Here is a 25,805-nt window from a genome sequence, read left to right on the forward strand (position 1 = left end):
AGCCTCCAAAATAAAACATCAAATAGAAAGTCACCACCCTCCTGGTGGCCGATGCCTTGTCTGCTGTGATGCTGGGTGCCTGTGGCCCTGTTCCCTTGGACAACCAGAAGTCACCAGGAGAACCACAGCACCCTGCACCAGTGAGGTGCCTGAGAAACCAGCTACACCTGTAACACAGCCCATCACACCACCAGCCCACATCCAAGACAGGAATTCCCACTGCCACCACCTACAAGACCTTAATTCCAACTTCCAGAGGATTTTGTCAAACTCAGAGGGGAAAAAAGGGCAATGGAGGTGGAGCCAAGACTCCTGACTCCACCCTGAGAATGTGGTTGCCTTGAGGCAGAAAGCAGGGGGTCAGGGCTCCTGACTTTCACTGCTTGATCTGGAAAAGAATTTGGTTTTAGTGATTTCAGCTTATGTTTGGCTTCCATTGTGATGTAACCATCAGTCTCCCCAGCTTTTTGTGCCTCAGTTTCCCCACGCAAAGGGGGAGGAATGAGGATGATTACCCACCCAGCGGGCTGAACCTGGCCATGTTTACTGAGTGCTTTGAGATCTCTGTATCAGCACTCAGTCACTGTGCAGGATCATTACTAACTGAGTCTTTTCCACCCCTAAGCATCCTACTGACCCCTTAGATGGCTGAGGGAGATGATCCTGTGTCCTCCCCTGGACCACCCCATTGGTAACATGAGGCTCCAGCATGGGGTGAATTTCCCCTGGATGAGTAATGGCTTTTCTAATGCACGGGCAGGCTGTCAGCTTCCCTACTCCCAGTGTTTTATGGGTTTAACTGAACGGCTCTGAACTCCCTAGTAAGAAATAAAGTTATCCCTCAGCGTCCCTTCTAAACATTTCACTCAGTGCAAACGGTGTTTAAGAAAAATGAGGACATATTTCTTCTTAAGGATGCAGTATCCCCCTTCAGAGGCCTAATTTATGCCATATATCACTGGCCAGGGAGAGAAAGGCAGCACAGACCTCACACTAGGAGTGAGCTGGCCCTAGCACAGCCGTCCCTGCTGCAATGGTGCAATGGGCTGCAACTCCCGAGTCCTCCAGAGCCTGCAGAGTCCCTGCCGGAGAGCGGAGCAGGACGGGCACCTCCTCCCGCTCAGCTCTGCAGCCGCACTGCCCTCTCCCACCGCAGAGACCTCCTCACCTGCCCCGGAGGGACCCCGACCTCCTCACCCCGCCCCAAATCAACCCCACACAGGACCCTTCTCCCCCGAACAGCCTCCTCTCTGTCCCCACTCCCTTGCACGGCTCCGGTGTCCTCTGCAGCGCCGTCTTCTCACCTGCTGCTGACCTGCTCTGCGCAGGCATTTGGCACAGCTGGTGGGGAAAGTGGTTCAACTGCGAGCAAGGACAGGGCTAATCCTTCTTCACAGCTCTTTAGTAACGCACGTCTGAACCTTTTCCTGAGCAGATCTCAAAAATTATCCTAAACGTGCTTTGATCTTCTCTGCCCCCAGCCTCCTCGCTCTGAGAGCCCCTAAGGCTCCGCTGCTCACCCCTGAGTGCTGAAGGGCTCAAGCCCTTCCCTTTACCCAGCTGGGCACTCCCATATCCCAAACCTCCAAAAACCCAGGAATAAGCCTTTCTTTCTGCCTACAAGTCACACAAGGAACTTCCAGAATTACCAAGAGGAGCAGAGTGGAAAGAAGAGGAGAAAAAGTGACGAGTCAGGAACTCTGGTTCTGCTCCCTGCTCTGCTACTGACCTGCTCCTTCTCTTTGGGCACATAACACCACAGCCTTGCCTTCTGCCCTGACCTGCTGGGTCTCTTCAGGTGCTCAGCCACCTGGGCAAAGATTTCTCACCCAGCTTAGCTGGCCCAGCATCTTATTTGCAATTTTAGGTGCTACTGCAATTGGAGGAACAGCAGAAGAAAGGCACTGATTTGAGACAGTCTGAAGCTCTGAAGTCCCTTGCATCCTGCAGCCAACTCTCTACTGCATCAGTCAGTGCAGGATCTTTGATGAGACACATCAGCACTTTCCTCCTCTTGGTCCCATGAAGAGCTCCAGCCTCACACAGCGAGCAGGGCCCTGCTGCTCCCCAGGCTGAGAGGCTGCTCCCTGGGAACCTTCTGTCTTCAAAGCCTTTCTTTCAGATAACATAAAGCCAAGAAGATTGGCTTTTCAGATCCAATCTCTCCTCCTTGCCTTATTTATTTATTTATTATTAATTTTTTTTTAGGCCAGTTAAAAGGTTTACTATCCAGACGAGCCTAAGTGGCCTCACTCAGCCTAAGTAACTCTATAAATCAAGCAGAACTGCTAACATCTACATCACAATCCCACCATCAATCTCCTCACAGGTTGTGAAGAAAACTGAGGGAAAAGATGCAAAAGGGAGAGTGAAGAGCAATAGCTCATCCCCACCAGGTCCCAACAGGCTGGCTCTGGCCCTTTGAAAACTCCCTATGAAGCCAGAGATGTTGTCAGGGTAACTAAATGCAAACATGGTGCCTAACTTCACCTCTCTCTAGACACTCATGCACTCTCTGGGTGCTGTGCCAGGAGGACACGGGTGGATGCAGAGAGAGGGAGGGAAGAGGTGGTGGAGAGCAAAGAGGGCTGGGAAAGCCTCTGAAGCAGGGCAAGACAGCCCCCAGGGAATGAAGAAGAGACCCAAACATGAGCCTCTTGGAAAGGCTGCACAGACCCTTTGTAAATGCCAACAGAGGCAGGGAAGGAGGTGCAGGGAAACACCAAGGTGGTAGAAAAGGAATCAGACTTAGCTGCAAGCACCTGATGCTGGGGGAATAAAAAGGACCCGGGAGAGACAACAGGATGCAGATTTGGAAGGGAATTACTCCAAGTTTCATCAGTACCTCCTGGCGACTGTCTTTAAGGAGTTACTCTACAGAGAATCCAAACCCACCACCACCCCAGTCAGCAGGGAGCAGCTCCCTGGCTTCAGGCTGGGCTTAGAGTCACCCCTAACCAAGGGCAGGTATTAAGTGAGCCACCTCCTAAAAAAGGGTCCCTCCAGACCCTGTTGGGAGTGGGCAGGCACCTTAAGAGCAATTTGCAATCCCTTTCAGGATTATTAAACTCAGACCCAACAAAGAATGCAGGCTCCTAATTAACTGCAGTGAGAAGTCCTAAGTGTAAATGGGAGTTGGGAGCCTGAATGCTTGTTGCATCACTAAGAAACACAGGGCCAGAAAATAATCATTTTGTGGTCTTTCAAAGTCCTGCAAAGTAAATCAGTGCGTTAGCCCACATGAGGTGAGAGAGACCTCAGCCAGAGCTGCATGGCAGAGAGCAAACTTGAGCATCTTAACCTTCCACCTTGTGTTAATGTCCTTCCCACAGCCCTGACCACAGCCTGACCCATGTGTGAGCAGGTAATGTGCTCTGGGCTTGGTATGCAGAGGGCACACTTGGATCCCCAACAGGTCTCTGTAATCCCCAAAAAGGGCTGGGAGTCTTTTGTGAACGGCACACGCAGCACTGGGAGCTTTAACACCTGGAGATGCCTGGTGCAGCATGGCAGGGGAAGCACTCGTCCATCATCTTCCCCTGGAAAAGGCTCACAGCCTGCCCAGAGGAGAGCTGAGCTCTGGTGTGAAAGCAGTGGGTCATCCCTGAGCTTGTTAACTCAGCAGTCCCATCAGAGCAAGGTGGGAGAGAATCCCACTGGGTGGGCAGTGTGGGCTCACCCCCCGCGTCCCAGTGCTCACACCGACAACACTAATTCCCTGTCTTGCTTTTTGCTGCTCTTCTCCTGGTCATCAGGGCTCATCTCCTTATCTCTCCTGTCCTCATGAGCCCATCCATGTGCCAGTGCTATCATCACCAACTGCTAACACCCATCAGTGGGAACACACACGTGTATAAAAACGTGGCCCTGCAGGTGCACTGTCACACGCAGAGGCACGCAGGACCCAGCACACACGTGCAACCCATGTTGGTGTGTGTGCTCACAGACAGAACACACGCTAGTGCACACAAATGTCTGTGTAACCTGTGCCTGCACCAGGATGAATCCACACACTGTGCCCAGATGGACACACGGTGCATGCACCTCCCCATGGGGGACACCCCCAGGCACCCAGCTCTGCTCAGCCCCGTACACGTGGGCAGCACCCACTCCTGGCCAGCCCACAGCACAGAGCACCCTGTGCTCACTCACACATTCACACACACACAATCACACCTTCAAACACCCTCACACACCCTCACACCTTCACACCCCCTCACACGTTTCAGGATGAGCCCCACGTGCCAGGAGTGGTTTATTCTGCAGCTTGGAGTGAGGAGTCAGTGTGCTCCCAGCCGGCCCCTGCAGACAGACAGCCTGGGCAGCAGGGACAGACACATTCCCCATCCCACCAGAGCCCCTCTTCACCCCCAGCCCCTCTGCACCTCACACCTTAAAGCAAACAGAGCAGCGGTGAGAGTCTCCCTGGAGCTGGCGTCCCAGCGGAGTGTGTGTGCCGGGCAGGGGATCTCTCCCTCTCCCTCTCTCTTCCACTCGCATCTTTTCATGAACTCTATTTCTCTTTCCTTTCTGAAAACAACTGAGCTGTAAATACTGTTTAACCTTCTTCCCCCCTTCCCCCCTCCCCTCCGCACTATAAAAACACAAATATGCCATAACTCAGCTGGCTCAGCCGCCGCGCCTCCAACATGCCCTGCTCCAGGCCTCTCAGGAAGGTCATAACAAACGACTTTCCGATTCAGTGCTCCTGAAATAATTTTGTGTATTAAAACCTGAATCTGCACTTTCTGGACCGAAAGCCTCTCTTAATTATGGCAAGCGTCCTTGGGATGGACAGTGATCCTTCACTACAGCACCGCTAACCAACCGGAGAGGCAGAGCTCGGGCTCCCCACCACCACCTCCTCCCGCTGCCCCCTCCCACCACCACCCAACCCACGGCCCCCCTTGCTCCCTCGCCCCCCCGCCTTCCCTTTGCCCAATCTGTTTTCAAAGTGTGTCTGTCCTTTATTAAATTGTTTTCTTTTCCACATTATCAGTTGCCATGGAGACCTCATCTCTCGGATTATTTGAATTTCATTATATCTATTGATTTGGGAGCATTTCATCTTTTTTATTGTTTTTCTGTCAATTTTCAAAACGAATAACCATCTAATTTGCGTCAGTGCTGATTATGTTTGTCCCTCAATAGAGGTCGGCAGCTGCGTCGGGGAAACAAATCAATGGGAAACCATCATAAACCTCCCCAGTACAATCTCCAGGATATGTGGGTGACATTCCACGCCTGTGAGAAACACTCATCATATCCAAACTTCTTTCTTTCTTTTCTTTTTTCTTCTCCCCTTTTTTTTTTTTTTTTTTTTTTTTTTCTCCTATTTTCTTTTTTTTTTCTCCCCCCTTGTAGCTAGCTCTGCTGCCCAGTGGCGGGTCACATTTAAAATCATATTTATTTCACACACACACACATGTACAATTTTGGACGCATCACATTTTCAGACAGGGAGGGGACGGGTGAGAAGAGGGGAAGAGGGGGAAGGAATTTTTTTTTTTTTTTTTTTTTTTTTGTAAGAAAGAAGGGAAGAGAAGGATGACGAGGGAAAGAAAAAGAGGAAAAGTGGATCGGGATTGCAAATTGCTTACTATGTTTTTTTTTTAAATAATTTATGCAATTTTAAGCATTTATGTATAAATTTTTTAATAAGCCACCCTGGAGCAAAATAGCCATTAACATCCCGACGTCCTTCTGTCCAATGGGCTCGTGTGCAGGATCAATTTCCGAGAGTACTTTCCTTTTTTTTTATGACATGATAAAACGCTTTTAAAGCAACTTACACAAATATGGAAATTTTTTTTTTTCCCCTCCTCTTTTTCTTTTTTTTTTTTTTTTTTTTTTATAACAGCCTCCACTTATTCACCAGGGAGAGTGAGCAAGTGTGTGTGTGTGTGTGTGTGTGTGTGTGCTGGGGAGGGCAGTTGGCAGAAGGATAGACCCAGCCCTAACTGGAATGGACCTGCCTGTCCTTCTAACAAGGGCATAAACTTTCATTAGCGATGCACACAGTCAAAGGCAATTTAGGGAAACGCGCTGTACAGAAAAGGAAAACCTCAGCGTTTTTTATACAGCGGCTCCTTGGCTCCGTCCAGGGGGCTCTATCCTTGAGCTCAGCTTCTGCTCTCCAACCAAAGTGACCCCGCTGGCCACAGGGGAGGCTGCTGAAGGGGGGAGGTGGGTGCCCGGCAGCGCCCACCCCACGGCTGGCCCCGAGGAGCCTCTCAACGTTAACGTCTCCCCGGAACCCACCGGTCCCACCAGAGGCCCAGAGGTATCTGTGGCTCTGCACCCTGCAGAGTTTGGCCCCTCTGGGGGGCTGCTCCTCCCCAAAGGGCTCCGTGTTGGGTCTCTGCACGCTGACAAGTCACTCGCTGCCCCTTTGGGGCATTAGTTACAAGCTGGCTCTGCCCAGACCAGACAGATGTGTCGCTGCTGCTCCTGTTTCCACAGGGTAATATAGGTTATTTTTTGCAGCTGGGACATGTTCAGCCTCACACAGGAACCTGGAAAATGCCATTCCTAAAGGGATGGCTCCTGCCACTGGCCCCCTGAGCAGGCACAGCTCTGGGGAGGAGGGACCCAGCAGACCAGGCTGGAGCAAGAGCAGGTCAGCACCAGGGGCTTGGTGGGCTCTGAAAGTCACGTTCACACGTTGGAAACCAAAGAAAACTATTTCTCTGTCTTTGGGGTTGAAGCTTATGCAACCCCTGTCAAACACACAGTCCCCATGAACCTTCCCATCATTGGGTTCAGCGTGAAGCCCTTACACTGTTTTTTCAACAAGAGCAGATTTCTTCTCCTTTTTGTATGACACATTTCCAGAGATAAAAAAGACGTATGGATTTAATCCTATTGACAGCATGGGAACGTTACTGGTACCTTACACAGCCCCCTCCACACTCCCAACCACGAGCAGCCCCGGAGCAGGCTCAGCCCAGCCACACAGAGCCAGCCAGCACAGGGCTGAATTCCCCCCTGCCACACGTGCAATGTTTGTGGGTATCTGAACTAAAGCAGAGGTTAAAAAAAAATAAAAAATTTTAAAAATTCAAGGGGCAGCCAACACTCAGCTGGAAAAACACAAAGTGCCGAGAACAGCAAACCCAATCAATAACAATCACAACCCCAGCAACGGGAGAGGAAAGCATAAACCCTTTTGGCCTGCTCACCCACTTGGGAAAACAGAGTCCCTGGAGGCCCATGATTTCATCCCCTCCTGATCTACCCTACACTCACCCTCAACAAAGAGCTTTATGGAGTGCAAGTCCCCCAGGCTCCTGCTTTGGTGAGAAACTCAGCAAAGGGGAGAGTCTGGTCTCTGCACAGAGGAAGAGGACTCCTGGCAATGAGCTGGTGCCTGAGGAAGGTTCTTGATGCTCTGAAAGGCTCTGCTTCCAGCAAAGAGCTCCTGAATTTCCTTCCCCTCCAAAGTTCTGCCCTTTGTCTCCCCATTCCCCTTGCCAGCCTCAGCCTTATCATCCTCTTCCTTTCCTCAAGTTCCCAACACCACTCCAGCTTCCTCCTCCTGTCAAAACTCTTGTGCCCCCACCTGCACCCCTCTTCACACCCCTCTTCCCTCAGTCCCTGTGGTCCCCCCACCCAGGGCTGGCAGAGAACACTGTGCTCATGGGACCAGCATCACCCGGGACCAACCTGGGGAAAGGGAAACACGAAACCTGCCAGGGAAAAGGTGGGAGCTCTCCCTTCTCCTGGTCTTGCGTCATTCACTCATCCAGACTGTACAGATTTTAGGGATTTCACTCTAGCAGCAGAGAGGTCAGTAGAAGTTGAAGGTTTTCAGATCATATATATCACTCTATATGGTCTTGTCTATAGTGAGTGCTAAATATAGCCAAGCCAAACCTGGAGGTGACTTCAGTGCTGTGACGCAGGGACATCAGCCACTGCACAGGAACCCTCCACTACCTCAAAGCAATAAAGATGTCAACAGTCACAATCTGAAATCAAGGATGCCTGTGGACCCTCTGTCCTCCCTCTGCCAAGAGGATGAGCCAGGTCCCCTCATTCTCTTTCCCCCTCTCAGGTGTCCCTAAGGGTTTCTCCTTTTGAAGAGCATTTTCCAGCTTGAAGGTCCATTTTTCCATGAGAACTGGACCCTCTTATCTATGGCATGCCAGTATCTGTTTCAGCATAGCCCCTAAAAAACTTCAGCAGTGGAAGAAGCTCTGAATCGAAGGGGAAAGTCTCTTGTGTGGGTCAGAATAATTAGACTGAGCTCAAATTGGCTTTAGGCATCTGCTGCTGCCTCTGAGCAAAATCAAGCCCCGCTGCTTCCATCAGCATCTCTCTGCTGTTAGCCTTACCCTGCAGAACAGAGGGGACCACATACTGCCTGGTGTAGGGCATCTCTGGGAACAAGACTTGCTTCAACAGAAGCCATAAAGCCTCCTCACCCAGCTCTCATTAAAGCCAAGAGAAAAGAGGCCAGACAGAGAGATTGAGATGAGCCATTTCCCCAACAAACTTGCTTCCCTTTTTCATTCGCTCCTTTCTTTTTTTTCCCCCTTTAACTGTCATTAAAATAACAAGTTTCTGTTACAGTCTAAACATTCCCACATTGTATAAAGGGTTATGTTACACCAGAGTCACTGCCGGGCCCAGTGTTTGCACAGAAACCTCACTGCAGGTCCCCCCTCCTGACGAAGTGACTTATTAAAGTTTAAACAGTAATTAACAGAACAATAAAAATAAAGGGATGTTTGGGGAGTCGTAGTGCACACAGGGTTTTTGGCAGTGCCAGCACTTTTCAGTGCCCTGTGCTGGCAGAAAAAAAGAGGCTGCAAAACCAGGGGGAGAGTTGGTGTGCTGGAAACTGGGAAAGGGCCACGGCCAGGCTGAGGTGTGATCCCAGGCAAGGGGTAGGAGGGAAGGGGACAGGGAGACTGGGAAAAGGATGCTGAAAGGTCACTTGACAGGAGGCTGAGTTGGATTCAGTGCTTGCTACCAGCCCTGCACCCAGTCTGCACCAGACAGCACCCAGAGCCTTCCCTGCCTGTGCTCCCATTCTGCTGAGAAGGCCTGGACAAGCCCCCAAAATCTGAGTTCGGGGAACTGTGTCTCTGAAACCAGACCTGGGCTTTGGGGAAGCAGCTCCTTTAGTTTAAAGCAGTGACAGAGAGGAAAGAGCAAGCACAGAGCAAACCCCTGAGACAATCTTGCAATCTTTTACCAGAGACCCCAGGCACAGCCCCCTTGCTTGGGAGCTTTAAAAGCAGACAGGAGAAGACATCTTGTAGGGACTGAACCTGCCTGGCCTGGTGTAGGTCTGGGGAGCTCTGAGCTGCAGATCCAACAGGGTATTTAATGATTCTGGGGCCATTTCCTCCTGAAATGCAGTCAGAGCCAAGACCACAGCACCAAACACCAGAGCCTACCTTGCTATGCAGGACCACAACCCCATCTCTTCCACCAGAGAAGAACCTTTCCAACCCCTGTGAAACTGGGTAATCAGGGTTCTCTTTATAGGAGCAAAACTCCTTTTCCTCTGTTTTGTTCCCACCCCAGTTGCCTGCCTTGCTCAGGACAAACTCTTGAGCATGTGGGCAGAGTTTAAGCTTAGGTTGTCAGCTCTCCCTGTTACCCAACATGCAGCAATGCAGAAAGATCTCATTTGAAGATATTTTTGGTGCCTATTGTAACTATTCTCAAATGTTTGCCTCGGTAGCTCACAGTGCTAGTTGGCTCTAGCCCTGATGTGTGACTCAGTGCACACAGCATTGTGCAGCCCCATGTTTGCTAAATCTCTTCCAGTACGACCGCTCAGTTTGCAAACAACAAGACAGCTCTGTAAGGGTGTTCCTCCTGTGCAGTGAACTCAGGGACTGCTGCCTTGAGCCCTCTTGCACAAAGCTCTCCCCCAGGGCTGGGACTTTGCACCCTGGGCTCTCCCCAGGGTTGGAGAGCTGCCCCATTGCCACCAGGACACACGTGGGGACTGCCCGGCACGAGCTGCTCCCAGTCTGCCTGCAGCCTCCCTTCCCTCCTCTGCTGGGGTGCAGGCAGGAGGAGGGAAATTCTCCCAAACTAAAAACTCAGCTCCCAAATGGAGCCTGAGGCAGCTCTGTGAACCACCACAGATGTCCCCAGAAGTCCCAGTATTGCACCAGTACAAGTCACCCAAGTGAGGACACTCAAAGCCAGCCTGCTCATCCCTCCCACAGGTAACCTGCCAGCTCACAGCCATGTACCTGTCCTGCAACTCCACTCTGCAAATAAAAACATACTCCAAATACCCCAGGCTTGGCTTTGGAGCAGTCTATGAAGTTGAGTCCAGTTCAGTTCCCTCACCAGTAAGGAGGGCTCTGTCCTCTGCTTCCTCAATGGTGAACTAACCAGGTTGTGTCTGCAGCTGCTCTGCTGGCACTGCAGAGCAGACACATTTCAAGCTCCTCAAAGTCAACAGGTCTCATTCTACTTCCAGCAGCTCAGTGCTATCCAGCTCAACTCTGTCACTTACTGACAAACAGCCACCAACTAAAAGAAGCCACAAACACTGATGAGGGATCCTGGCTACTTTGCTCCTCCTGCCCTCCAACCAATGCACACCACCGGGGCCCTGTAAAACACTCAAGCAACCCATTTCCTGGCCTTTGCTTCCTCCACCTCCTCTTCCAGCAGGGCTGGGAGAAGAAGCCACCTCCAGAAACTGCAGAGGAGAGGGATTTGGGTCCCTGCAGACACTGCAGGATCCCTGCTGGCAGCTCCTGTCCCAGGACTGGGATCCGCTGCCTTTGGATCGTTCATCCCCAGCCTTGTACAGAACTCCTTCCCCCCAGAGGCAACCATGGCTGGGATCCACTGGTCTTCCTGAGGACATACTGGTCCTGCAGGAGCATTTTTGAGTCCTCTGTAGTGTGGAGTAAATAGCAGAGATACTCAAGGTTTACTCTGTGGTCTGTGAAAGAGCTCAGCTCCCAAGAACTGCAGGAACATGCTAAAAATGTGACTTCCCAGACAATTCTAATGGTGATTTTTAATAAGAAGTTCTCTAGGCACTGGGGGAGTGAGGGACGTGGGGGAATCAGATGTTATGAATCTGAATTCAGCCTGGGTTTCAAAGGTGCTGGTTTAATAAGCCAGGTGGTGAGCAGTGACAGCCCTGCAAACGAGTGGGGGGCTGGAAAATCAGGGTTCAGAATTAATGAACCCAGGACCTTGCCAACCTCAGTGATTTTTCTGCATTCTGGCATAAACTGATAAACTTGCACGGTGCTCCAGGGAGGTTGGAGATGGAAGGGAGGGGGGAGAAGGTGAGTGTGAGACAGACTGGTGCCCTTTTCCCTTCCACTTGTGTTTTAACTGGGCCCCAGCAGATGAGCTGCCAGAGTGACCCAGGGCTCCCCAGGCCTCCCCTGCTGCCCTCCACCCCATTCAGCACCCTTTTCCCCACCCAGGATGGCCTCACAAAAGCCTGTCCTGAATCCTCACAGGGCCCTCAGGTCTCACCATCAGGGAGGTAAAAGAGAGGACAAATGTATCACCAAATAGAGTCTTGTTTGGCCAGCAATATGCCCTCTTATCCCCAAACTTTCTATTGCAACATTTTTATTTTCTCAGTGGCTTTTCTGTCTCCATGGGAAATTAAGAGAACTGGCTTGTTCAGACTTGCCCTTGGGAGACAATTTCTATAGAAAGCCCCTGAATCCACTGCAGGTCAGGCAGGGCAACCCCTGCCTGAAACCCCCTGATCAGCTGAGCTGCTACCTCTGGCTTTTTCTCCTTCTCTGCCCCAAGCCAGCTGGATGCAGGGGAACAGCAGCCAGAATTCAGCACTGGAGCAAGATGCTGAGTGAGAGGCAGCAGCTCCACAGCCTCAATTGCCTCCCCAGGAAAAGCAGACACAGGAGCCTCTGCCATCTCTCACTCCTGGACATCTCCTCTTTGCACATGCTCAGGGTTTCTCTGAGCTGACATGAGCTGAGCTGCCAGGCTGCTTTCTGCAGGACTCCCCTGCCCCACAGGCTGAGGATGAGCAGCTCATCTCCAGTCCTGAGCACAAGCAAAATCAACACGTCAAATATCCCAGCCCAGTCCTCAGCTCTCCTCTTCCAGACTCTCTGGGATCCATCCCTCTCACAGCTCTGTTGTCACTGTCACTCTAAGCTCAGAAGGATTCTCCGAGCTGACACCACGTCAGTGACAGGAGGACCAAGCTTATGGCTTTCCACTGCCACTCACATCAAACAGCAAAAAGGACACAGCACCCAAATCTGAACTTTTCACCCCATTCCCTCAACTACAGGCTTTTTTCCCAGCTCCTGGCTGTGCTGGAGTCAGGGTCTCCAGACTCATTTGCAGCAAAAGAAGCAGTGGTTGAGAAGGGAGATGTGGTGAACAGGTACAGGTAGGTACAGACAGAACAACAGAGTGTGCCCCCAGGTCAGCACTCACGTGCATTTTCCTCGGCCATGTCTGAGGAGTCAGAACAGAGCACAGCTTTGCATGGGGGTCTCAAACATTTTCACAATGCAGACAGACTGTCCTGTGCACTTCTTTTTCCAACACGTCGTTCAGGATGCCTCTACAGCAATGCCAGTGGCTGCCTGTAGGGAATGTTATGTTAGAAAATTATCTACTGCACACTTAATCACCTGGTCTTGCAATCTGCAGAAGGAAACAGGGGCAACCAGTGTAGCATTGACCCTTCTTCCAGACACCAATGACTTTAGATACCATCATCAGTGGTAGCCTGGTCCACATCCCAGAACTCAAGCTCTCCTTTGGTTAACAGGCCATGGAATTATTTAGATTATTCTTGATATTGTATCCTGTTATATTTTTAATTAATATTGAAGATCAGCAGTGTCACATCCTGCAAGTCCCACGTTTTGCTGAATATGGATGAGACTGCAGGCTAAGAAGCACTTTGTCTTCACTTTGTCACTCTGCTTCTGCAAGTTTTGTGGGAAGCCAACACTTCTCAGCAGACCTGTCCCCACAAAGAAAGGGTTTGACATTGTAGAGATTTTAATCCACACGTATTTGACATACAATAAATATGGCAATGAGCACTCTAAAAGAGGGACTTACCTCCTTTTCTTTGGAAAGAAATTTTAAACAAAAGAAAAAAAATCTGCCAGCACACTAAGTGTGGTGTTCAGCACTACCTTCAATCAGAGGAGCTGAATTACACCCATTACACTGATGAGGAAGCACTGGCACAAAGCTGTGCACTTGCACAGCCACAGCCACAGAGCAAATCAGTGGCAAAGCTGGAAATAAACCTGAGAAACATGGTGATGAGCTCATCACCCACCTCACAGCCCATGGCAGGACCATGTCCTATCCCTACCCAGCAGGTCACAGAGCTGGTGAGGTGCCCTCCACACATCTGCTTAACAGGGCAGAAGTTTCAGTGCCAGTGCTGGGATGCCCTGGGGAGCTCTGGGACACTCCAGGGACAGAACACATAAGCTGTGAGACAGACAGGGGAACCAAGAGCATCAAGGCTGAGCCCCCAAGATACCCCACAGCCACCCAGCCCCTGGCAGGATGAATCCTCTGCTCCTGAGGCAGCTTAACCAACTTCCCTGCACGGGGATCCTTGCTGCAAGCTCTGTCTCCACATTAATGAACCTCTAGCACATAGAGCCCGGAGATTTTCCTTGGCACCAGGGGCCAGCACTTGCCCTGCACTCTCCCTGCCAGGTGCTGGGTGCTCTGGTCTAAGAAAGGCTGCAGAATCCCTTGGGACTGCACGTCATTACATAAACAATACCATGGGATCATGGGCTGTAATTGTCAAAGTGCCTGAGGTCTTGGCACTGAAGCCTGCCTGAGCCAAGGCCTCTAAATGGAGACCCAAACAAAACAAACAAAAGCCCCAACTCTGTCAGCACTTAATGAACAATAATAAATAATAAATAATAACTCCAAGAGTCAGCCTAGCAAGACAGAAGTGAGGCACTGGGGCAGCTCTGCAGAAACACTGCTCCCCCCTGGCAGTTGCCCTCCCTCCCCCGTGCCCATCACCCTGAGCTCAGGTCACTGGGTACAGGCAGGGTCCAGACTGGGGAACTTGGATCTCTGCTGAGAGGATGCACCCCCGGGGAGATGCAGGAGAGCTCCAGCATCCATATGTCCCTGGATCAGGGCCTTCACCCATGTAGACCAAGGCTCTTGCTCACTGCAGGATCTCTCCAAGTGCTAAAGGCAAAACGAAGCAGATGGAGCTGAGCACAGGAATCCAGAGAGGTGTGAGCCAGAAGAAGCCTCTCCCCAACATTGTTACAGTCTGGAGAGTCCCTGATGTGTGCTGTGGAAGCTGAGCTCCCGGCAGGACACTGGGAGAGCTGCCTGGCAGGGGCACGGGCTGAAACAAAGGGCCTAATTTAAGTATTTTTATAACTCAGTATTTGTAACAGTGGGTTTAGCAGTTGCCAGCCATCTGGAATAACGAATTACAGCCACCTCCCCTAATCCTATATTGCCTAAACCCTAAAGCTGGTTATGGTGCAAGGATGAGGCAGCAGGTTGGGAGGAGGCAGTGATGGGAAGGTGGGGGTGGAGAAGGGACCAGAGGAAAATTTTCAAACTTAGTGCTTTTCCTGAGAGGTGCTGGGCAGTCCCAGTGTCAGAAGTATTTTTGCTAGGAACCAAGAGAAGACAGGATGAAGAAAAAAAGGGGGGAGAAGGGAGACAAGGAGTCCTCCATGACCACACACACCACACACACACTCACACACGCACAGGCTTACTGGTCCGCGCAGGGCTGTCAGGTAAATTAGATCTGAAAGCTGACAATTTCTGACCATATTTCCTTGATTATTTCAAACAAATGCACACCAGCCGCTGTAAGGAGATTAAAGTGACATAAACGTCCCGAGTGGGAGGAGGGAGGGCAGAGAATTCAGGTCACCCCCATCCGTCCCCCATTTGACAGCCGCTATATCGCTATCCAATCCAATAAAAAAATCCCCCCCTTTTGCTTTAATTAATTTTACAGCTAGCTTGCTTAATTACTTTCAATCAAAATCCTCCTGCCATCGCAAAATTAGAGATGGTTGAGCTCCATTAGCCTAAATTCTTCATTTCCATATAGAAAGAGGCTCCCTCGGCAAACCCAACAGGGCTCCCTCCTATCCAAGCTGCCACCGGACAGATGCCCATCCCTCTGTCTGTCTCCAGGTCCTTGGGAGAAGGGGGTAGGGAAGGAAAAAGCCTTCTTCCCACCATCCCCTTTCATAAAGCATCTCCTTGAGAGCCCAGGACACAGGAGGGCTCTGCTCCCAGCCAAGGCTCAGGAGGAGGGAAGGGACAACCTGTCCTCCTGGCCTTCCCATGGCCGCGCTGCCACCAGCATTCCCACGGCTGCAGGAGGAGCTGGGACAGCAGACAGCTCCTTTCTGCTGGGGCTGCCAGCACTGGGGACAACATCTGGAAGGGACACCTTTACTGGGAGGGCTGGACTGAGTGCTGCTGCTGCAGGCATCCCTGATGTGGGCTGCTTTCTGCTGGACACATGGAAAGGACATCGAGGGGACAGAGGGAGGGATCATGTTCCCTCTGCCTGCTGTGGGGTTTGGTACCTTCCTTCAGAGCATCTGGCACCAGCCACTGTCAGAAACATGACACTGGGGACCATGGAGCTGAGACATTCCCGTAGCTCCCGTAGGCACCATTAGCACCTCCCTCCTGTAAACACAAACCATGAACTGTCCCATTTTGGGCTGATCTGAGAGCAGTCCCAACTGGTCTCACATCCATGAAACCTCCTCAGAAGTGCAGGGAGTGGCAGCAATAAAACCATACAGAGCTGGAAAGGAGACAAGAACCCCAAGTGGGTGGAGAGGATGGGCACAGGAGGAAACCTGGGAAGAGGGTTAAGGAGCTGGGCATGCAGAGGAGAGCTACCTCCTCTCAAAAGGCTGGAGGAAGAGGAAAGAATTACTCAGATTGCTCCAGTGGATCACATTGCAGAATGCTTTTCTCCCATTTTCTCCTATTTCCTATGGTCTCCTCCTTTCTCATCTCCCCACACAGCAATGGTCTTAATGGGATTTGACACACGCCCAGCACTCCATGTAGGTTCTGAGGGAACCAATTCAGGCATTTAATCCATCCAGAAGAGCTTGGCCTCTGCTCCCTCAGCCCACCACCTGCCCAGGCCACACATTCCCCCACCCTGGAGCTGCAGAAGGTCACCCCAGCACCCCAGAACCTTCAGAAAGCTCAAGGGGATTCGTAAGCACAAGAAGCCCAATTCCCCCTCCCCTTCCCAGCTCCAGGGAGGACAGGTCAAATCCTTGCTTCTTTAGAACAACATGAAGAAGAGACAAACACAGACCTATTTTGTTTATAAGCTTAAAACTGAATCCAATGGCGCATCTACCTGGGGATTTTAGATTAAATGGTTTAAGAAACTCAAATAGGCTTTTTAATCCGGTCAAATAAAAAGAGCCCCAAAGAAGCAAAGAATTCACCCTGCTGAGCCTCACGCCTGTGAAGACAGCCGGGCAAGAACAGCTTTCTTACTCCCTGCATCTCCTCCCTGCACTGGCATGGGACATAATGTGTTTGCCAAAATCTGGAAGCTTAGGATACACCCTGCTCAGGACTCACACAGACTACACTTTCCCATGAACAACCCACTTCTGTCACCCTCTAGAGCACTTTCTTCATCCTTTCTGTGTTCTCTTGCACAGTTCCTCTGGGCCCTTTCTCCCAGTACCTGGCAGGCAATGCCAGCAGGGAGCCAGCCCTGGTTACATCACCAGTGCCAGCCAAAAGCAATCCAAGAGATGGCACCGAACCCCCTAATCCCCATTTACACACTATCTGTCATCCAAACTACCTCCCTGGATGCTTTACAAGAGAAGGGTGTGAAAACGAGGGGCTGAACAGCTGTGTGCTGCCAAGATGCAGAAAGGAGACCATCCAGGTCTGCCCAGGGAGGGTCCTGCAGAGGGTGGTGACCAGACATCCAGCCAAGGTCCAGCAGATGGAGACCAACACTGCACAGACCTGGGGAGTTTGATGAGCATCTGGAGTTGAATCCTGACACAGAGCAGGAAGCAAAGGAGCTCTCTTCTCAGCAGGATGATCCAGAACTTGCATTTTCCTACCACCTCCCAGTACCACATCTCACCAACTTCCCAACAGAAACCATGCCCTGTCCCCCCCCACTGCCATTCAACCCCAGAAAGGCTCAGAACCAACCTTGGCCTCCACATGCTCTGCAATAAAACTCCCGACTTGTGTCTCGCCTGCTCCAATGCTCAGAGCAGCTGGGACAATAGAACAGAGAGGCCCTAAATCCACCAGACTCACCCTAAATAGCAATGGCCCATAATTTTGCCTGACATTCAGGAGCTTGTTATTCTTTCCCCTCGTCGCCTGGCTGGAGCTGTTCAGACCCATCAGTGTTATTCTATGCATTAAACGGGGAAAAAAAACAACTCAACAACAACCCAGAGAGTTTCAGTGGGGGCTGAGGGGGTGGCAGCCCCAGCTGTGCTGGTGGGGGTAGAACAGGAGTGAACATCTCGAACCCAGAGCCACCCCCTCTGCAGGGCAAAAGGAAGAAGTGGGTCCTGCTGGAACCCCCAGCACAAACACACACTTACCCTTTCCTCTGCTTCCATCCCTGCCAAGGGAGCTGGGATCTCTCCCAGCCCTTCCAGCCTCCCACCAGGAGCCCAGGAGGCTGCTCCCCACTGCCCAGAAGAGGGGAGCTTTAACCACAACAGTTTAGGGTTTGGGTGGTTTTGGGGTTTTTTTTGTTGTTATTGTTGTGTTGTTTTGTTATGTGGGTTTTTGGTTGGTTTTTTGTTTTGGTTTTTTTTTTTCCAGGCTGGCTCCAGCTGATTAAGGACCTGCAACAGGATGTAGGGATTACAGCAAAACCTGGCTGCAGATCAGCTGGGGCACAGAGCCAAAGGAGAGAGCGAGGATTGCCCCCAGCCTGGCTGCCAACCCGGCACTCCTCCTGTTGGGAGGCTGGGAGGGCTGGAGCTCCCCACTGGAACAAGGCCCCTGCCTTCCCTGGCTCTGCTGGGAAATGGCCTGCAGCCCACATTGCCAAACATGCCCACACGAAGGGCAGGGTTGTGAGGACGAGGGATCCAGGGCTTACAGGGCTTGCTGGAGAGGGGAAAATCCCTCACAGCCTCGCTCTTGGTGCCATCACCCCAGGGCAAAAAGAGAGGAGAGAGGGGAGCAGCACATCCCCACCTCCCCTCCTCAGCAGCAGGAGATGCCCTCTGATTCCCCATCCTTCTGCCAGGGGCTGCACCACGGGGAGCTTCCAGTGGGGATCCGGGAATAACACATGGCAAAACACTCTGTGCTGGGTTTTTAATCCAGGAAGAAGCGATCAGGGAAGGCAATAATCTCAGTTGGCACGCAGAGCACAACAGGATCTTGCTTCTGGGGAGGCATCAAGACCAGAATTAGCTTCAAGGAGACTTTGGGCTTTTTTTTTCTTCCTTCTGCTAACATTGATCCCTGCCTGGACCAGCAGCAACCCCCAGCATCTTTCTAAAGTGCCTGTCACTGCAATATCCAACTGCTGCTGTCCCCTAGGGGACATCCCCCCATGCTTGGGTTCTCCAAGTCCCTCTTGGACTGGAGCAAAGAGGGACAGTAGCAGCGAGAGCTGCCCTCCTGCTCTGACCTCAAGCTGTTACCCTCAAGTCCTGTTTTAATCAGGTCTGGCAGAGCTGCTGCCTCATTTCCCAGCCTGCCACCTCGGAGGGATAATTTGCCAGCGCCTTCTCGGAGAGCTCTCTGGAAGCACTTTGCAGAGCCTGAGCATGTTTCTCCTTCATGGCCAAATCCTACGAGCTTCACACTGGCAAACCTCCCTCTCCTATTGACCCCAAGCTCCGTCTGACTGAAGGAGATCAAGAAGATGCCAGGATTCAGTCCTTTTTTTCCAAGCGCTCCCTGGCTGAAGACCTGGCAGTAAGAGGGGGAAGCTGCTCGGAGCAGCAGGAGGGGGTGGAAATCTGTCTGGCAGCAGCAGCACAGAGACTTCTTAGTGCTGCCCACCAGGCTCATCGTAGCAGAGAAACTCTGGAGTCAGCTCCTGCCGGCCCGGGGCTGGGGGGGAAGGCAGGAGTTGATATTGCAGGCAGAGGCCACTGGGATACCATTGAAAACTGCTAAATATGACCAGGTTAGCACTTTAGTCTTTAATGGCAGGTCACCATTAATAAACCCAGGGCCCCAGGGTGCAGTACAGAGCCTCCCTCCCCCCCTTTCCCCGAAATACTCCTTTCATTAACTTCACTGTGCGCGGCGCTCGGCACCTGTCAGAGGTTCAGCAGGCAGGAGGGCTGCCAAGGGTTAAGGACATCTTAGGGCAGAGCAAACCACTCTCTCCTGACACTGTGGGGCAGGGGAAGCTGCCCGCACAGCACCCCTCTGCTCCCCTCAGCACCCGGTTCCCCCAGCTCATGCTGCAGACCAAGCCCATGGCCAGGGCAAACCTGAAGGCCCAGGAATGGCCAACAGCTCCATCCCACTGCCAAGGGGACAGTCTGAAACAGAGCCTCTAACCTCAGCTCCAGCCCTAACTCCCTCTCTGTCCCTCAGAAGTCCCCTCAGGTCACCATGCCTTGTTTGCCCTGTCTGCAGAGAGCTGACAGCAGCACTGATGGCCACAGCAGAGAAGAAGGGACTTAGGTTGGACCCAGGCAGGGAAGAGGCCCTTGTTAAATAAACAGACTGTGCAAGCAATAAAGGCCAAATCCTGCTCTTGGGAATGCTGGAGTGACCCAAAGGATTGCCCCAGTGTACAAAACAGTGAACTTGGCCATTGCAAAGGGTAAGGGGCAGAGAGAGATGGTGCAGCCCGCAGGGAGGGGACTTCTGTGGCCCCACAGATGGAGGATGGGGGAGCAGAAGGTGAGAGGAAAGCATAAGGATGGGTCTTTGCTCCACCTGCTTTCACTGTGATGCTGGCTGTTTCCTGCTGGGATGACAGGAGGGGAGGAAAGACAAATGGATGTCCCAGCTGCCAAAAATCCCATACCACGTCTCTATCGATCTGCCCTACTTGGCAACTCGAGCTGCAGCCACTGTCTGTGGTGCTGGATCAATAAGACCTGGGCAGCCAGGGAGAGAGAGGCCCTTTCATGGGAAGGCGGGGTCTTGAGGGGGAAGTATTTTGATTTTTAGAGAACCTGCAGAGTCAAGGAAGAGAAAATACTGGGACTGAAGCCTCTGTTTAGTCTGGACTCAGTTCAAAGACCTGCTGAGCCTTTACGCTGGGGCCCCTGTGACCTCCTGCACATGGGAGCTGCCCCAAGCCTCTGCTCTCACTGTCCACCCACCAGAGCCTCTCGTCTGCCCTGGGTGCTCTCAGCACAGAGATGCCAGCTCAGAGATGGGCCAGGAGGCCCCCAACACCCAGCACAGACACCCTGTGCTCAGACATTCTCCAGGAGGTTCCTACAGACCTTCCCTGGAGAGCTGGCAGAGGCAGAGACTCCCACAGCTGGATGAGAAGGAATCTGTGCAGCTCAAAGAGCCTCTGGAGTCCCCAAGCAACACTGTGTGATGGGTCGTGCAGGGGGACTGTCACTGGGACCAGCCAGATGGGGATGGTTCAGACCCTGGTGCTGGGAGCCAGGCTGATTTGGTGGAGAAGACAGACTCTGATGGAGAAGGCAGACTCTGATGGGACAGCCCTCATTCAGCACACATTGCCCCACGGCCTCTCCGTGAAGGAGACCACAGCCTGGTGAGACTCAGTGAGCCAGGCACTGGGGAGCTAGATGGCCACCACCAAACCCTTCTTCTCTTTGTGTGCCTGGAGACCACTTTCTTGTGCTCAAAATTGTGTAGTTGGCCATTCCTACTGAGCCCTGGTGACCCTGCTACGGAGCAGAGCTCTGTGTCTGAGTGTTCTGCTCACCCTGGCACTCTGCTAATCCCGTGGCCATAACCCCAACAGGAGAAGGCAGCAGAGGCAGACCTGGAAAGGCTTTTTTGTAGCAGAGTGGGCTGCTGGGTAGGGCAGGAGTGCCCCGTCCCTAAGGCCAAGAGCCAGCATCAGCCCAGCAGCTCCAATGAGAGCTGGCTGCAAGGGGGACGCTGCGTTGGTGTCACCTCCAAATGCCCTTTGGATAGATATGGAGAGAGAGAGAGAGGGAATCTGCAGTTGTTCCAACGTTTCTTGCTCAGCAGAACAACTGTTGCAGTCCTTTTAGCACAAACCCAGCAACTGTTCCCAAAAGCACGGCCTCCTCAGCTCCTGTCCTTAAAAAAAACCCAACAACCCATCTCCAAAACGCTGCCTTCTGAGTCAGGGCAAAAATGTTATTAACAAAAACACTCAGGGGTGGGACACCTGCTCCCTGACAAGCAACTGGCCTGGCTGCCCATGGTTAGAGTATTACATCAGGCCCCAAAAAGAGAAAGGAGAGGGAGGGAGAAGGGGAGAGAGTGGAAAAGAACAGGCAGAGGGAGGATGACAGCAGAAGGGAGTAACAAAGACAAGGAAGAGCAAGAGAGGGGAAGCACAGAAAGAAAAGAGCAAGTGCGAGCACATGTGAGAGACGGTGCAGGAGAGAGAGAGAGTGTGGGGGAGAGCAGGAAAAGTGTGTGGAAAGTGGCAGTGTGTGTGCAATAAAGTGTGGGAGTGCCTGGGAGTGAGAGACTGCCAGCGTGTGTGCATATGGCAGAGACCCGAGCTCAGAGGAGGAAGAGAAGAGTGAGGAAGAGGGAATGACGCCACGAAAAGCAAAAAAAAAAGCAAAAAAAAAAAGCTTGGAAAAGTGTAACAAGAAAATAGGGAGGAGAGGAACAAAAGGAAAAGTGAAGGCCATCAAAAGAAATGAGGCTGGTAAAGCAAGAGAGCAAAGATAAGGGCAGGGAGGGAGGTGTGGGAAGAGGAGGGGGGGGCACTTGGGATGGGGCAGAATCAGGGTGAGGGTCCTGAAAAGAGAGGAGGGGGAAAAGGAGAAGGGGACAGAAGAGAAAAAAAGGAATAAAAGAAATAAACAGGGGGGAGGGAGAGAAAGATGTCTATTAAAAACCTCAGTGCATAACACAAAATGTCAGGGTTTATAGCTTCATTCTTGGCATTGCTGGTACTGAGAACCCCACACGGAAATGTCACTGCTTGTCATGTTTAATCACCTGCTATTTGTTAACACCTTCGCTGCAAGGAGTCTGCCCCTCACCCCTCACAGGCTCTCCTTTTGGCAAATGCACTGCACAAACATTCCTCTGTCTTTCAGCTCTCTCTGGACAGATGCAGCTGAACCCAGAGCCAGGCAGGGCAGGCACAGGGGACACAGCCCTTTGCTTTCCAGATGGGGCTCTGGGCACGGGGCAGGGCTGGAGAGGGCTGAGTGGGTCAGTGACAGTCACCAGAGGGGAGGGGGAGGACATGTGGACTGGGAAAAGGGACAGAGGATGCTCCTGGGACTGCAGGACAATGCTAGGAGCAGCAGGGAGCAGGTGAGTGAGGTGATTTTGGGGGAGAATGTCCTCAGAGCAGAGTAAGGGGACAGGAGAAAGAGAGGAAGGCTCAGCTCAGCCGTGGGTAAATGAGTGCAGGGAGGAGCAGGGCACCCGGCCCCTTCCCCTCCTGCAAACACCCCCTGTGCTCCCATCCCACTCATCTCCTGTGCCCAACACATCTCAGTAAAATCCCTGAACTCCACGCAAGCCTGGAATTCTCCAATCTGTTTGCTTGAACAGCAACTGTCACATAAAAGCAAACATCCAAAGCTATTACACGTACAGTTACAGTTCCCTGCCCTGGCATCTGCACTGGTGACTTTGCTCCAGTTCCTCCCAAAGCCTTGGACTAATGTTTTATATTTATGATGGTTTTCCCCTGTGTCAGGCACCCGTGGCCCTGCTGTCTGCATTTCCCACCCAACTGCATACTGGCTGTCTGACATCGTGTTGCACTGCTATAGGAATTATTTTGAGGTCATCCCCAGACAAGACTTTCTGCTGCTATTTCACCCACTTCAACTGGAAATAAATAAATAAAAAGCTCTTTCTCCTCCATAGAGCAAAGCTCTCCCATGCCAGCAGTGAAAATCTGCTCCACCAATCTTCAGGTTTACAGAAAGTAATAAATCATCACCCCACCTAAATGAAGAAAAATTTAAAGATGTGTATGCAAAGATCATTAGTGCAGTTATTTGGTTTTAACCAAAGAATAATCACCAGCACTGTTTCAACACAAACGAGGGCTCAGCTTTGGCACAGTCCTTGCCCCACACTCTGAAATGTTGTGTCAGTGGGCAGTGGTTTTGAAGTGCTGATGCCAGTGAAGACAGATTTCCCCTCTTGAAAATGAAGAGAATTTGGGGAGCTGAAGAAAAGACACCTCGATGAGCTGTAAGGAGACCCTAAATGCATCTGGTTTTTCTTTTTCTTGCATTCAAACAACAAGAAAGTAGCAGAAACCATCAGCTGCCTGGAGACCAGTGAAAGGGTTTCTGCTCCAGCCCCCTGGGACTGCTGGGTGCCAGCTCCCTGGGTGCCCAGATCCCTCCTGTGAGTCATGGGAAGAGGCAGCAGAGAGCTGAGTGCTCCAGGGGCTTCCTGGCACTGGGGTCATCAAGATACTAAGGACACTCTACAGGAACATCCCACAGAGAACAAAATACAAACCCACAGAGATTCAATACTCAACCCTCTCCAATGCCCATAATTCAATTTTAAAATTCAGTTTTAGGGACTAGATGTGGGACTGAAGTTGAAAAAACCTTCAAGGCCAACGCAGGCAGTTCTGGAAACCCAAACTCCAGAGTGCATTTCACTTGTAGGGATAGCAGGGTGTTTCTAACCCAGATTTTCTTATGCATTTTCCTCACAACAGTGTTCTCATGGTCTCTTCTGATTGAGACCCTTGCCACTTTCTAAAAGCAAGCATCTCCATCTCAGTCTCAAACCCCAGGGACCCCATGGGTGACGGGGAAACCTGCACTGCTGCTCCCCACTGCCCCTGCACTGAGGCCAAGGGGCTGGCACCTTTCCCAGACACCCACAACTCCCCCCAAAAATCCACAAATAAACTCAGGTCCACTTTTCAAACAGGTGAACAACTGGGCTCTGACACACAAATCCAGCTGGGGATGGCTGCCACCAGTGTGGGGAGGGCAGGCAGAGAGGCTCAGCCCAGAACATGGGGACAGTGGTTTCTGCCCCTGTTCCAACAGAGTGGCACGAGGTCCAGGAGCCACCCCAGGTCCTATTCTGGGAACGGGAACAGTACACAGAAAGGCCTCTGGCTGGCCTGGTGCCAAGGATAAAATTCCCCCTTCTGAACACAGGCCAAGATGATCTAAAGTGACTACTGACTTTTGTTGCCCAACTCCAGTCACCTTAAATGGGCCTATTTTTCAAAGTGTCAGTGCTCAGCACCGCTAAGAATTGGGCCTCTTTAAGATGTCTGATACTACATGTCCAATCACTGCTTTAACAAGACAGACCAATATTTCTCCCCTGTGTGACTTCTTCCAGTCTGGCAAGGCCTTTTATCTTTTTTTTCCTCTCCCCTCCCCTCCCTTCTCCTTGTTCTTTTCTTTTTCAGCTTTTTATTAATTTCTCTCAGCTTTCCTCCCTCTCTCTCCCCCCCCCTCAAGGTCATGCGGCTCATTTCCACGTTGAATATTTACTCAGCAAGCCAGGTCCTTTCACAGGCGTTCACCACAAATATGCTTTCTGATAAAGTCCAGAGAAAAGAAACTATAAAACCCAAAACAATGTCAGAAATTAAAAAAAAAAAAAAAAAAAAAAAAAAAAAAATATCCCAGCAGGGCGAAGCGGGGCTGTAATGGGGTAGAATATTTCAACAGAGAAAGCCAGCTAACACCCTAGGAGTTACTTTACTCCATTTTCCTGAATTTCCATTATTATTTTCTTGCTTTCTTTTCTTGTTTGCTTTTCTGAATATTATTTTGTTCTGCTGTTAGGGCTGTGCCACCTATATGAGGGTGATTGTTATGTTTAACCTGTTTTCTTCATCCACAAAGAATTTCACCCATGTTCCATGGCCAGAACCTTGCCAGCACCTGCTCCTTTACACCAGTGACCTGGCAGCTCAATCCCACCCAGAGCAGGGGAGTTCTGAGCCACGCAGTTTCCCTGTTTTTCCTAAGCCCATTACTTATAAGCAGCTTGCAGAAAGCATCAGGGTTTGTACCCACTCTGGGTCACACACACCACAACGTGGAATAACCACAGCTCCCACGGGGGAAGGTCAAACCCCACTCCCCACCCTCAGGGATGGACGGAGCCTTTCACCTCAGTGTGGGAAGAAGGAGTGGGTCCCGAAGAACAGTTTTTATACTAATGACCAAGTCAGGTTACAGCTCCATTCCTACAGGCTGTCTGGAAAGCAGAGCAGGTTCCCAAAGCCTATATTCTCCAGACCAGGGCAGACTCCAGACAGCCCTTCCTCACTGCCTAAATTTTGACCAACACAGTGTGACTTGGAAAATCCAAGCCTCAGGCCTGCAGTGTCCAAGTTTTAAAATTATTTCTTAGTGACATCCTATCAATCTCGACCATCAAAGAGAGCTACTGGACCTCACATGAAAGACAGGTCTTAAAAATGTCAATTGATTTTAACGTCTCTTCATCCAAGAACCAGTGCCACCCGACCTCCACGGCCACTGGGAAATGATAAGGAAAAGTAACTCTGCTGGCTTTGGTCATGGCTTCATGCCTAAGAGTACATCCAGCCCACCATTTCCCAAGGAAGACAGGACACAGTCTCCTTGCTCACGAAGTCAGGTTTGGGATAGCAAATTCATGGTCATAAAAGGCTCCCACCTACCACGACCCCTGGGAACACA

At 51.4% G+C, this 25,805-nt stretch overlaps 1 protein-coding gene across 12 annotated transcripts in view; it reads right to left on the bottom strand.

Moving 5' to 3' along the window:
- Positions 1-25,805, bottom strand: part of CASZ1 (castor zinc finger 1) — a 200,217-nt gene that overhangs the window by 55,249 nt on the left and 119,163 nt on the right. For 4 of the 12 annotated variants that reach the window (XM_071767110.1, XM_071767107.1, XM_071767106.1 and 1 more), the window contains one exon: positions 12,424-12,575. The exons of the other annotated variants lie outside the window; for them this stretch is intronic. In XM_071767110.1, the coding sequence (XP_071623211.1) occupies positions 12,424-12,442 (19 nt within the window). In that variant the 5' untranslated portion in view covers positions 12,443-12,575. The remainder of the gene's footprint in view (positions 1-12,423; positions 12,576-25,805) is intronic. 12 annotated transcript variants of the gene reach the window in all.

The sequence above is a fragment of the Heliangelus exortis genome, chromosome 23 (genome assembly GCF_036169615.1).
Source record: "Heliangelus exortis chromosome 23, bHelExo1.hap1, whole genome shotgun sequence".
NCBI classification, from domain to species: domain Eukaryota; kingdom Metazoa; phylum Chordata; class Aves; order Apodiformes; family Trochilidae; genus Heliangelus; species Heliangelus exortis.